We start from the raw sequence: 12,305 nt of genomic DNA, 5'->3' as shown, positions 1-12,305 counted from the left end.
TGAGACGTGATTTAGGACCGAGAATGTGATCTATTCTGGAGAATGTTCCATGTGCAATAGAGAAGAATGTGTATTCTGTTGCTTTGGGATGAAATATTCTGAATATATCTGTGATGTCCATCTGGTCCAGTGTGTCATTTAAGGCCTTTATTTCCTTGTTGATCTTTTGCTTGGATGTTCTGTCCATTTCAGTGAGGGGAGTGTTAAAGTCCCCTACTATTATTGTATTATTGTCGATGTGTTTCTTTGATTTTGTTATTAATTGGTTTATATAGTTGGCTGCTCCCACGTTAGGGGCATAGATATATAAAATTGTTAGCTCTTCTTGTTGGATAGTTCCTTTGAGTATGATATAGTGTCCTTCCTCATCTCTTATTATAGTCTTTGGCTTAAAATCTAATTGATCTGATATAAGGATTACCACTCCTGCTTTCTTCTGATATCCATTAGCATGGTAAATTCTTTTCCACCCCCTCACTTTAAATCTGGAGGTGTCTTCGGGTTTAAGATGAGTTTCTTGTAGGCAACATATAGATGGGTTTTGTTTTTTTATCCATTCTGATACCCTGTGTCTTTTGATTGGGGCATTTAGCCCATTAACATTCAGGGTAAGTATTGAGAGTTATGAATTTAGTGCCATTGTATTGCCTGTAAGGTGACTGTTATTGTATATTGTCTCTGTTCCTTTCTGACCTACTACTTTTAGGGTCTCTCTTTGCTTAGAGGACCCCTTTCAATATTTCCTGTAGAGCTGGTTTGGTATTTGCAAATTCTTTCAGTTTTTGTTTGTCCTGGAAGCTTTTCATCTCTCCTTCTATTTTCAATGATAGCCTAGCTGGATATAGTATTCTTGGCTGCATGTTTTTCTCGTTGAGTGCTCTGAATATATCATGCCAGCTCTTTCTGGCCTGCCAGGTCTCTGTGGATAAGTCTGCTGCCAATCTAATATTTTTACCATTGTACGTTACAGACTTCTTTTCCCAGGCTGCTTTCAGGATCTTTTCTTTGTCACTAAGACTTGTAAATTTTACTATTAGGTGACGGGGTGTGGACCTATTCTTATTGATTTTGAGGGGGGTTCTCTGAACCTCCTGGATTTTGATGCTTGTTCCCTTTGCCATATTGGGGAAATTCTCTCCAATAATTCTCTCCAATATACCTTCTGCTCCCCTTTCTGTTTCCTCTTCTTCTGGAATCCCAATTATTCTAATGTTGTTTCGTTTTATGGTGTCACTTATCTCTCGAATTCTCCCCTCATGGTCCAGTAGCTGTTTGTCCCTCTTTTGCTCAGCTTCTTTATTCTCTGTCATTTGGTCTTCTATATCGCTAATTCTTTCTTCTGCCTCATTTATCCTAGCAGTCAGAGCCTCCATTTTTGTTTGCACCTCATTAATATCTTTTTTGATTTCAACTTGGTTAGATTTTAGTTCTTTTATTGCTCCAGAAAGGGCTTTTATATCTCCCGAGAGGGTTTCTCTAATATCTTCCATGCCTTTTTCGAGCCCGGCTAGAACCTTGAGAATCGTCATTCTGAACTCTGGATCTGACATATTACCAATGTCTGTATTGATTAGGTCCCTAGCCTTTGGTACTGCCTCTTGTTCTTTTTTTTTGTGGTGTATTTTTTCACCTTGTCATTTTGTCCAGATAAGAGTATATGAAGGAGCAAGTAAAATACTAAAAGGGTGGTAACAACCCCAGGAAAATATGCTTTAGCCAAATCAGAAGAGATCCCAAATCGTGAGGGGGGAGAAAGGGGATAAAAGAGGTTCAGAAAGAAAAAAAAAAGGAAAGAAAAAAAGAAACGATTAAAAAAAAGAAAACCAATAAAGAAAAAATATAAAAAGGAAAAAAATATATATATATATTAGATAAACTAGTTAAAAACTTTAAAAAAGAAAAGGGTAAAAGTTAAAAAAATTTAGCAGAAGGAGAAAAAAAATTGAAAAAGAAAAAAAAATTAAATTAACTGCAAGGCTAAAGAATCATGGGGAGAAAGCCATGAGTTCCATGCTTTGCTCTCTCCTCCTCTGGAATTCCGCTGCTCTCCTTGGTATTGAAACTACACTCCTTGGTAGGTGAACTTGGTCCTGGCTGGGTTTCTTGTTGATCTTCTGGGGGAGGGGCCTGTTGTAGTGATTCTCAAGTGTCTTTGCCCCAGGCGGAGTTGCACTGCCCTTACCCGGGGCCGGTCTGAGTAATCCGCTCGGGTTTGCTTTCGGGAGCTTTTGTTCCCTGAGTGCTTTCCGTAGAGTTCCGGAGGGCGGGAATGAAGATGGCGGCCTCCCGGTCTCCGGGCCGGAGGAGCAGAGAGCCCGGGGCCCCACTCCTCAGTGCGCCCTCAGAGAACTGCGCCCAATTACTCCCGTCACCCTGGCCTCCGGCCGCGCTCCGAGCTGACCGAGCCTGCGACTGGTTCAAGGTAACCCCGAGTTTAGAGCTCACTCCTCGGCTCTGTCTCTGTAGCCGGCTTCCCCGTTCTAATACCTGTAAGCTCTGCGATACTCAGACACCCTGATCCTTCTGTGACCCTGCGGGACCTGAGGCCACGCTGACCCTGCGTGGGCTTCACCCCGGTTAAGCCTCTGGAGCGATGTCCCTCAGCGGAACAGACTTTTAAAAGTCCTGATTTTGTGCTCCGTTGCTCCGCCGCTTGCCGGGAGCCGGCCCCTCCCCCCGCGGTCTATCTTCCCGTCGCTTTGGATTCACTTCTCCGCCAGTCCTACCTTTCAGAAAGTAGTTGATTTTCTGTTTCTAAAGTTGCTGTTCTTCTTCTCTTCGATCTCCCGTTGGATTTGTAGGTGTTTGCAATCTTTAGATAAGCTATCTAGCTGATCTCCGGCTACCTGAAGTAGTCTCAGCCTGCTACTTCTCCACCATCTTGACTCCTCTGTTTTGCTTTGTTTTTAACATTTACTTACTTTGTGGCACTGCAATGTGCCCTAAGATCATTTTATTTGTTCTCTGTATCAGTCCTGGAATCAATCATTTCTCCAGGGAAATTTTCTTTTAATGTCACAGAAATATCACAAAAGAAGAATCTGTATCAATTAGGGTTCTATCAGCCATACTCAGAGTAGGATAATATGGGGAGGTCTGAATGAAAAACTTTTACAAATGTAGGGTGCTAGAGAATGCCACTATGTATAACTATAGTATTCATGCATCAATTATTATTGATAGAACTGAAGGGAAGAAAAAGAGAGCGTCATGTACTGACAAGATTCTTGAGCGGCTCAATGACCTTGAGTGGGGGGGATACAGCCTTCCTGAATCTGACCTCTGGAAGGAAGACACTCATTCTCTTTCTTCTCTTTAATTTAACTTTTAATTAATTTTAATAATTGTTTTAATTAATTTTAATTTATTTTAATTAATTTAATATTTATTAATTAATTAATTTAATTTTAATTTTTAATTTAAAATCTTAACAGAAGATTTTTATTTATTTGACAGAGAGAGACACAGTGAAAAAGGGAACAAAAGCAGGAGGAGTGGGAGAGGGAAAAGCAGTCTTCCTGCTGAGGAGGGAGCCTGATGTGGGGCTCGATCCCAGAACCCTGGGATCATGACCTAAGCCAAAGGCAGATGCTTAACCACCGAGCCTCCCAGGCACCCTGGAATAATTAATTTTTTTAACATAGCTCCCCTGCATGACAAAATATATTTTAAGTTTAATCATGAAATGAGTAAAAATGTTGGCCAGAAAATAAATGCATCAGTGGACATTTTATATAATTACATTTCATGTATGTATGTATGTGCATACATACACACACACACACACACACACACACACACATATGTTCTTACTAGTTAAAAAATTTTTAAAGGTAAGTATGTTATTAAAAAAAGGAATAATGAATATTTTAACATTATATTAGTTGAATTTTTGGAAAAAAGGGAGCAACCATATCCCTGCATATTGATCTATCTCAGCAATGAATTGCAGTTGCCTGTTTGGGGGCCTTTTGCAAATGTGTCATTGGTGTATTTAAAATTGAGCTTTGAAAGGTTATAGTTAATAGTGTATAGCCAAATTTGTCAAATATACTCATAGTTGATAAAAATGATATATTTTATTCATTTGAACTTCCAAAATTTCTTTCCTGTGAAGCAATGATAAACAAATAGGAAGAATCTTAAGCATAAGGGATTAGAGATTCATAAAATCCCATTTCACAGTAAATTCCCAAGAAGTCATAATACTTCACATGTCTTCAATTTTAGAGATCTGTTCTATCCACTTCAAATGTCTTCAGAGTGGAAAAAAAAAATTCCATTTGAACTATCTTCACCAGGAAATGCATCCTAAATTCTTTTTGCAAAAAAATCCAAAGCTTTTCTTCTGCAAACTGCCCCCCCAAAACCACACCAAAACAAAAACAAAGAAAATGACCAAATGAGAGGGAGCATTGACATTATTTTTCCTATTTCTATAGAAGGAGTGTTGGGGCACCTGGGTGGCTCAGTCAGTTAAGCATCTGACTCTTGATTTTGTCTGGGGTCATGGTCTCCGGGACATGGGATCAAGCCCTGTGTTGGGCTCCATGTTCAGTGGGGAGTCTGCTTGGGATTCCCCCTCTCACTCTCCCTCTTTCCCTCCCACTGCTCATGTGCTCTTTCTGTCTCTCTCATAAATAAATAAATAAATAAATAAATAAATAAATAAATAACTTTTTTTTTTTAAAGGGGACTTCTTGGTGAAATTGATTGAGGAATTCAGATACTGAAATTTTGATTTTTCTTGCCATGTAAGACCAGAATCTTTTGTCATTTTTCCTAGGATTCTTCTCATAAGTTGGATTCTCTTTTTATGTGCAAATATCCATTTCCTTAAATTTTTTACTACATGGTTAATTATTCTATGATTTTTATGGCTGGTCTTTGAGGAACAGTCTTAATTAAAGCTTGGTGTTTCACTATACATTCTTAAGGTCCATTGCAAGTATATGCAAATATTTCTGTGTCTGATAAGCCCATTTAATATTTCAAACTAGAAAAATAGATAGAAAGGAAATTCCACATGGCTGTTACTGTATATTTTGAAGCTACAGTATAAGCATAGAAATATGTAGACCACAGGGGCTGAGACTATGAAATACACTCAAAGCAATCTTCAAGGAAGTTACACATATACTGTCAAAGCAAAGTCTGTTGCTCAATCCATAAGCATTGGCATATCCAGATATGGTTACACATAACTGGGGATTCTCCAAATTAACTTCCATTTACTAAATTGAAACTTACATATACAATATTAAAACTTATCAGATACAACTTAGAATTTGTTTAGGATTTAGACAAACATATTTTTCAAGAAGGAATATTTTACCAGTGTCATAAGAATTTGCTGGTAGTTGATTTTTTGTTGTTTTTATTATTTTATTGGGTGAACACTAAGGGTGTGCAAGCCTCTTGTGTACCTAGTTGATTTTCTGTCTTTATTAGCATTTGCTGATAATTAATAAGAATCTACCTGATAACATTAAACATGCAGAGTACCCAGTGTTCGGCACAAAGAAATTAAGATATGGTAGCTTTTAATTAGTTTTAATTAGTTTTTAATTGCTGTGGTTTTTGTTTAAATTTAGGACTTGTGTAAGATCCACTCAGTAAGTGATTTTCATAGTTTGTAGATTGAGTGTCTATATCCTTAACCTCAAGGGTTAATGTAGATTTAAATGTGAAATCAAAGCCTCAAGAGCAGCTGGGCTTTGTCTTGCTTAGGAATTCAGAGCACTGAATGGCTTCCTGTATTACAACTCCCTGAGTTGTACTGATTTTCATTCGCTTACAGTATGTATACCAGAATTGTCTATGATACTGGACAGTCATACCCTGCTCCACTGTCACCAGTGATATAGTAACTGAGACAGGAGCCAGAGTCAGCAATCTCTCAAGTGCTTCCTGCTCTCCCACACTGAGTAATGCCTGTATTGGTCAGTAGCTGGTCTGTTGAAGACATTCAAAAATGGCCAAGGAAGGGTGTGAGAAAAAAAATACATAAAGAGAGAGGAATGCAGATGAGTGATCAGAATTACATATAATGAGAGAATGATGCCGTTGACAACTCCTACTATGTGGCTCCAGTAATTCAGGTTATCAACACTACTCCTAAAGAAAGTGTCTTCGTATGAATAAATTAAATTTAATGAATTAAAATTACATAGGGAAAACTTTTATGAAAACTTTATAATATATGAAAGTTTATTTTAATATTATGGTAATAGTATGAAAAAGGCAAGAAACTGCATACATTAAGTGATTTACTATATTAAAAAATTCAGTGCTTGAAGAAAGCCAGAAATAAATACATCAAATAGTTACTAAAGTAACAAGGAAATAGCACTGATTTTAAAAAAATGCCTTTTCATTAGTTTCAGTGTTACCCATTTAAACATAGCACATGATGGAAATTTGTAACAAAGTTATTAATTCTCTAATTTTTTATCACTGGAACATAATTTTATCTTTTTGTGATCAAGTCCTTTGCTGGTGATCTTGTAATATATTTAAAATTAAGTTTAAAACCTATTAACTGTTGAGGCAATATGTTTTCACAGTCAACTGCTGGTATTGATCCCATTGGCTTTTATATTGTGAAGAGATGTATTGGAAAAGCTGCAAACTAACTTGATATTAGATGTATTTATTGCAGAAGGCTTTTTAGCAATCATCTGAGTAACTTTTTAAACCCTGCACTCTTAGCAAGTCTTAAATGGATGGTACTTAGTTAATTCATGACCCTAGGCCCAACTTAAGATTTTATTTATTTATTTGAGAGAGAGAGAGAGCACACACAAGCCGGGGGAAAGGCAGTGGGAGAGGGAGAAGTAGACTCCCCAATGAGAGGGAACCTGATGCAGGGCTGGATCCCAGGACTCTGAGATCATGACCTGATCCAAAGACAGATGCTTCACTGACTGAGCCTCCCAGGTGTCCCATAGGCCAGCTTATGGTATAGACACAGTGGACGCTGTGCCTACTCGGGCCTACGACACTTTTTGGAGCCCATGGAAATGTTTTAATTTCTTCTAAAATAAAAATTAAACAAAAAGAACCCATAAAAGGGCACCTGGGTGGCTCGGTGGATTGGGCCACTGCCTTCGGCTTGGGCTGTGGTCTAGGGGTCTTGGGATCGAGCCCCGAGTTGGGCTCTCTGCTCAGCGGGGAGCCTGCTTCCCTCTCTTTCTGCCTGCCTCTCTGCCTACTTGTGATCTCTGTCAAATAAATAAATATACTCTTTAAATAAAAACCATAAATATAATTGTATATATGTATATATGAAAAAATATATATACACATACATATGTATATTCATTTATTTTACTTATTTAAAAATTTTTAAATATTTTACTATTTATTTGTCAGAGAGAGAGTGAGAGAGTACAAGCAGGAGGAGCAGCAGGGGCAGAGGGAGAAGCAGCTCCCCACTGAACGGGGAGCCTGAAGTGAGGCTGCATCCCAGGACTCCAGGATTGTGATCTGAGCAGAAAAAAGACAGTTAACTGACTGAGCCACCCAAGTTCCCCTCATTTATTTCTTTTTAAATTGAAAAAAAAAATTTTAATGGTGGAAGGAGCCCACAGAAAGCAAATAGGTCAGACAGAGCCCTTGAAAGTTATAATGTGGTCCTGCATGACCCCTTAGTGTACAACTCTTTCCTTTCCCTTAATGATTCTGTGATGAATTTAGGAAAAAGCATCTGAGAATAACAGTAACTTTTGGATCTCATGAAAGATCCTAAGAAAATCAAAGTGCTAAGATGAAAAATATCAGCCCAGCAGAAAAATGCCGTTTAAAATGTGCTTTATGCAGGACGCCTGTGTGACTCAGTCAGTTAAGTGTCTGCCTTCTACTCAGGTCATGATCCCAGGATCCTGGGATTGAGTCCCACATCAGGCTCCCTGCTCAGTGGGAGCGTGTGCTCTCTCTCTTTCTCTGACAAATAAATAAAATCTTAAATTTAAAAAATAAAAGGATTTAAAAAATAGAAAAAAAATATGCTTTATGCAATAACCAACATCCTTCTGGTTATTAAGCAACAGCGGTATTACCTTGGCTCTACATAGCTGGTCCTTGGTTTGTAGAACAGGGATTTTTCACTGCAGCAATCACCTTTGCTTAGGTGTCTAGCTTATTGTAAGAAAACAACAGTTTTGGCAAAATATTTTTCCATGACGAGAACTAAAACTTTTTATCGACAGTTTTATTAGAGTATTTATATTTCATTGTATTATAAAATACACACAGCACTTGCCTTTTTGTGCCATTGTTTTGTTTTCTTTAAAATATTATTGATTTTCCCAAATGTTTTAGGTAATTGCCTTGGTGTTTTAAAAATAACAGTCATAGGTGCGCCTGGGTGGCTCAGTGGGTTAAAGCCTCTGCCTACGGCTCAGGTCATGATCCCAGGGTCCTGGGATTGAACCCCGCATCAGGCTCTCTGCTGAACAGGGAGCCTGCTTCCCTTCCTCTCTCTCTGCCTGCCTCTCTGCCTGCTTGTGATCTCTGTCTGTCGGATAAGTGGATAAAATCTTTAAAAATAAATAAATAAATAAATAAATAAATAAATAACAGTCATAGTGACTGAAGATTGAAGACAGCTCAGCATTTAAGTAACCAAATGTCTTTCCCTTTCTTTACCCCAGTATTTTGGGAGGCTATGAAATATTTTATGCTATGAGGTGAACTTTCCATACCATATAGTAGAATTGTACTGATTTTACTTTTTTTGCCTGCTTTATGTGGGCATACTTAATATTTTCCATCCTTCTCATGTTTTCCTTCATTATTTTTCCTCTCTCTCCTTTCTTCCTTGATTCAGTTCCACAAATACATATTATTTAAAGTTACTGTATAAATAACTTAGGGAAATTTACCTTGAAGTCTCTTTTCCCCCCCTTTCCTTTATTCTTTATTGTTTTCTTCCTATATTTGTTCTTCTTTCCCTCTGACTAGCTTCTCCCACCCTCGAACTTTATTTTTAATTTTTAAATTTAAATTCAATAAGCCAGCATATAGTACATCATTAGTTTCAGATGTAGCGTTCAATAATTTATCAGATGCATGTAACACCAAGTGCTCATCATATCATGTGCCCTCCTTAATCCCACCCTCCAGATTTAGTTGCCACACACACACACACACACACACACTCACTTGAGTGATCATACTGAAGGTTTGTGTATTCGCATGCCTGCATTTTGGAGATCTTTAATGTCAGGCAGAATTTGCTAACTTTCTGTTGATTGTTTCACAGTCTGCAAAGCGATTCAATTTGTTCCTGAGGCGACGTCTTATGGTAAAACAAGCCCTGAATGATGCTGCTTATGCTTTGGATGGCTGCAGTGATAGCCCCAGTCCCTTTTATTCAATGTATACCTGTGATTTGGGGGGACTTTGTCACTGATTCCCAGTCCCCAGGCAACTGAGATCTTAGAATGGTGATTCTTAATTGTTTCTGGATCTGATTAAAGCTGTGGACCCTTTTTCTAAAAAATGTATATGTGTGTCTGTTCATATACATATAATTTATGTATATATTATATATAATATATATATTTGGTGTGTATACATATTTCTAGTTATTATGTATACTAATATATATTATATGTTATATATAATATATATTTATATTTGGCATGTTCATATGTATACACACATACACACACATATATTACATACATATACACACATACACACAATTTGCCTACAGTTTTAGAAGTTTATGAGCTCCCAATAGGGATCCTGGACTATGAAACTTAGAACAACTACCTCATTCAAAGAAAAGGCACTCGGATGTTTGCCTCATTATAAATTGGCATTTCTAAGAACAAATCAAATATAAACACAGATAAGTAGACACATTGCAAAATATTATCTTATTGTCATGTCTTGAGCAAAAGAGAAGAATGATTTTTTTTAATAGCCTTCAGTTATATGTAACAAGGTTATCAGGCTTTTCTCCCCTAGTTTCCTTCAACCAGTATTTTGTTAATGGTACTAAGTCATGTGCCTCATGGTGATTGACAAGGTTACCAGTGAATTCTCCATATTTTTAAACATTTTACAGTTAATATTGGGGCATGACATAATGAAGGAAGTTTGGGTTTTCCTAGGTAGCATTTGGCTTTCAGAAGGGAAGTGTATATACCCATTTTGACTGAACACTCAGAAAAATTAGATTCACTATTCTTCTAGTTACTTCGTTTATTCCCTAACGGTTAAATACTCTGAGTGTGATTTCTGTTGATGTCTATGTACACGTCTTCTGTCATCAGAACTTCTAGGTGGACCTAGATTTAGCTTGCCAAACAATAAAAGCACTTGTAAATATATATTGTTTCAAAAATAATCTCTACCATGCAAATTTCAACCTTTACAAACTAAGAGCAAAATAATTATTTTCCCCCTAATTTTTTGCTTTGATTATGTGTAGTCCAATTAGTCTTTTTTTTTTTTTTTTTCCTGCCCCAGTTTGGCTTCCATGAGCTTTGGTGGATTTCATAGAATATGCCAATATTATGATGATCTACAAGAGCTCAAATGATTTTTTTGTTTTATTGCTTTTCCTTCCTGTAGTGATTTATATAAACCAAGAGGTAACATAAGAGTGAGTTTTCTCAGATTCTTTTACTTTCTTTTAGGAAAAGGGAGATGATTATGCGTCTTTTGTTAGGGCACAGAGAACTCAGACATAACATTTGAATTACTGTATTCTGATATTGACACTGGCGAGTCCCTGGCTGTGTGTTGTTTCTTTGTTTATTTTCGCACTCATTTCCTCCTGCGCATTGGGAGCTAGTTTTTCCCAAGACACACCAGCCCTGCCTTCACTCAGATAAAATACAGTGACTTTGTTCAAAGACCAGGTCAAACATGAAATTTTTGTCTTATACATGACTGGTCTGTACCCATTCCTTTTTAGGGGAGGTCTCCTTGGCCTGCCTTGAGTGAAAAACAGCATAGAGTGCCATAACAGAGACTCATAAACTCACATAAATACCAGTTATGAAATGTAAAAACATACAGTTCTCCATTCACAAGTTGGCTGAAGCACTTGGAAAATTTCCCATGTTAAATTATGCATCTTAGGGTTAGAGAGATCACTGACACCTACTGCATCATCTATTTGCATCATTCTAAGTATTGTATGTGGGATATTCCAAATATTACATATTGCATATTACAAATAAACTGAGGAAAGCCAAACTAGCCAAACATGAAATCTTTTCTTCTGAAGCTCTCTCGTGATTTTATGGTTCTGAAAGTGAAGAAATTAATGAAATATACAACATGGGAACATTGAATTTGTCCGTCTGACTATTACAGTGAGAGAGTTGATAACATAGATTTTAAGCAAAGGATGGATTCTGGCTCACTTGGGGATTGGTGTTGAAAGGAGATCTGCATGAGTGTAGTTTACTTACAGTAAACTCAGCTGGCAAGCTACCTGCTTTCTAATTTTTAACTGCACCTTGATTTTATTTTAACCCTTTGGAAGGTGAATTAAGGAGAGTGGCAGTTTTATGAAAATAGTATAAGCATGAGTCATCAATCAGTTTTCTTAGAGTGAGATGCATTAATTGATCTATAATTAATTACACCTCCAAAGTAGTGTGTGAACATGAATTATCTGTTGGACTAATTGGCATGTGTTTTAATGAAGATAACAAGGCTCCCTCTGAATATGAATTTTGGGATCAATGTATACATATGTTTATTTTATATTGTGGTATAATTGCAGTAGGGAAATGCTTAACCTCATCTTGAATCTTTCATATATATATAGATACAGATATCTATATCTATATCTATATCTATATATATATATATTCTTTATGGAATTTCACTTTCTAAAATAAACATAATCTGTTGATAAAAATTCTGGTGATTTGTCTTCACCTGACATTTCAAGACTGAAAAAAAAAAATTAAACCAAATTTTAGCTAATTCTTTTCATGTTTTTGCCATTTGAAAATAAAACTGTAAAAGTTGTGTCATTCATGTCTCCTGCAGTTTAAAAAAGATGAACAAAGCAAAGATTCTATCTTCTTCCGAGATGGGATTAGGCAAATTGATTTTGTGCTCTCTTATGTTGATGACATTAAGAAGGAAGCGGAACTAAAGGCGGTAAGTACTTAGGTGAGAGAAATGGGAATCATTAAAAGAAGGCGTTTCTGTAGTTCAACAGGGTTGTTCCCATGGAATCAAATTATAAAAGTCACTGAAAGCTGAGACTTGGTCAGAAACCTAAGAATGGATTGAATGTGTTAAGTCGATTTGGTTTTTTTGGACTT

At 36.9% G+C, this 12,305-nt stretch overlaps 1 protein-coding gene across 1 annotated transcript in view; it reads left to right on the top strand.

The window, feature by feature from the left end:
• Positions 1–12,305, top strand: part of LOC111150017 (anoctamin 5) — a 98,831-nt gene that overhangs the window by 26,959 nt on the left and 59,567 nt on the right. The window contains exons 5-6 of the mRNA XM_022507331.1: positions 9,266–9,307; positions 12,025–12,138. Coding sequence (XP_022363039.1) covers positions 9,266–9,307; positions 12,025–12,138 — 156 coding nt within the window. The remainder of the gene's footprint in view (positions 1–9,265; positions 9,308–12,024; positions 12,139–12,305) is intronic.

The sequence above is a fragment of the Enhydra lutris genome, unplaced genomic scaffold (genome assembly GCF_002288905.1).
Source record: "Enhydra lutris kenyoni isolate GAN:26980312 unplaced genomic scaffold, ASM228890v2 scaffoldscaffold22, whole genome shotgun sequence".
Classification (NCBI taxonomy): domain Eukaryota; kingdom Metazoa; phylum Chordata; class Mammalia; order Carnivora; family Mustelidae; genus Enhydra; species Enhydra lutris.
This window is presented reverse-complemented; position numbering and strand designations above follow the sequence as displayed.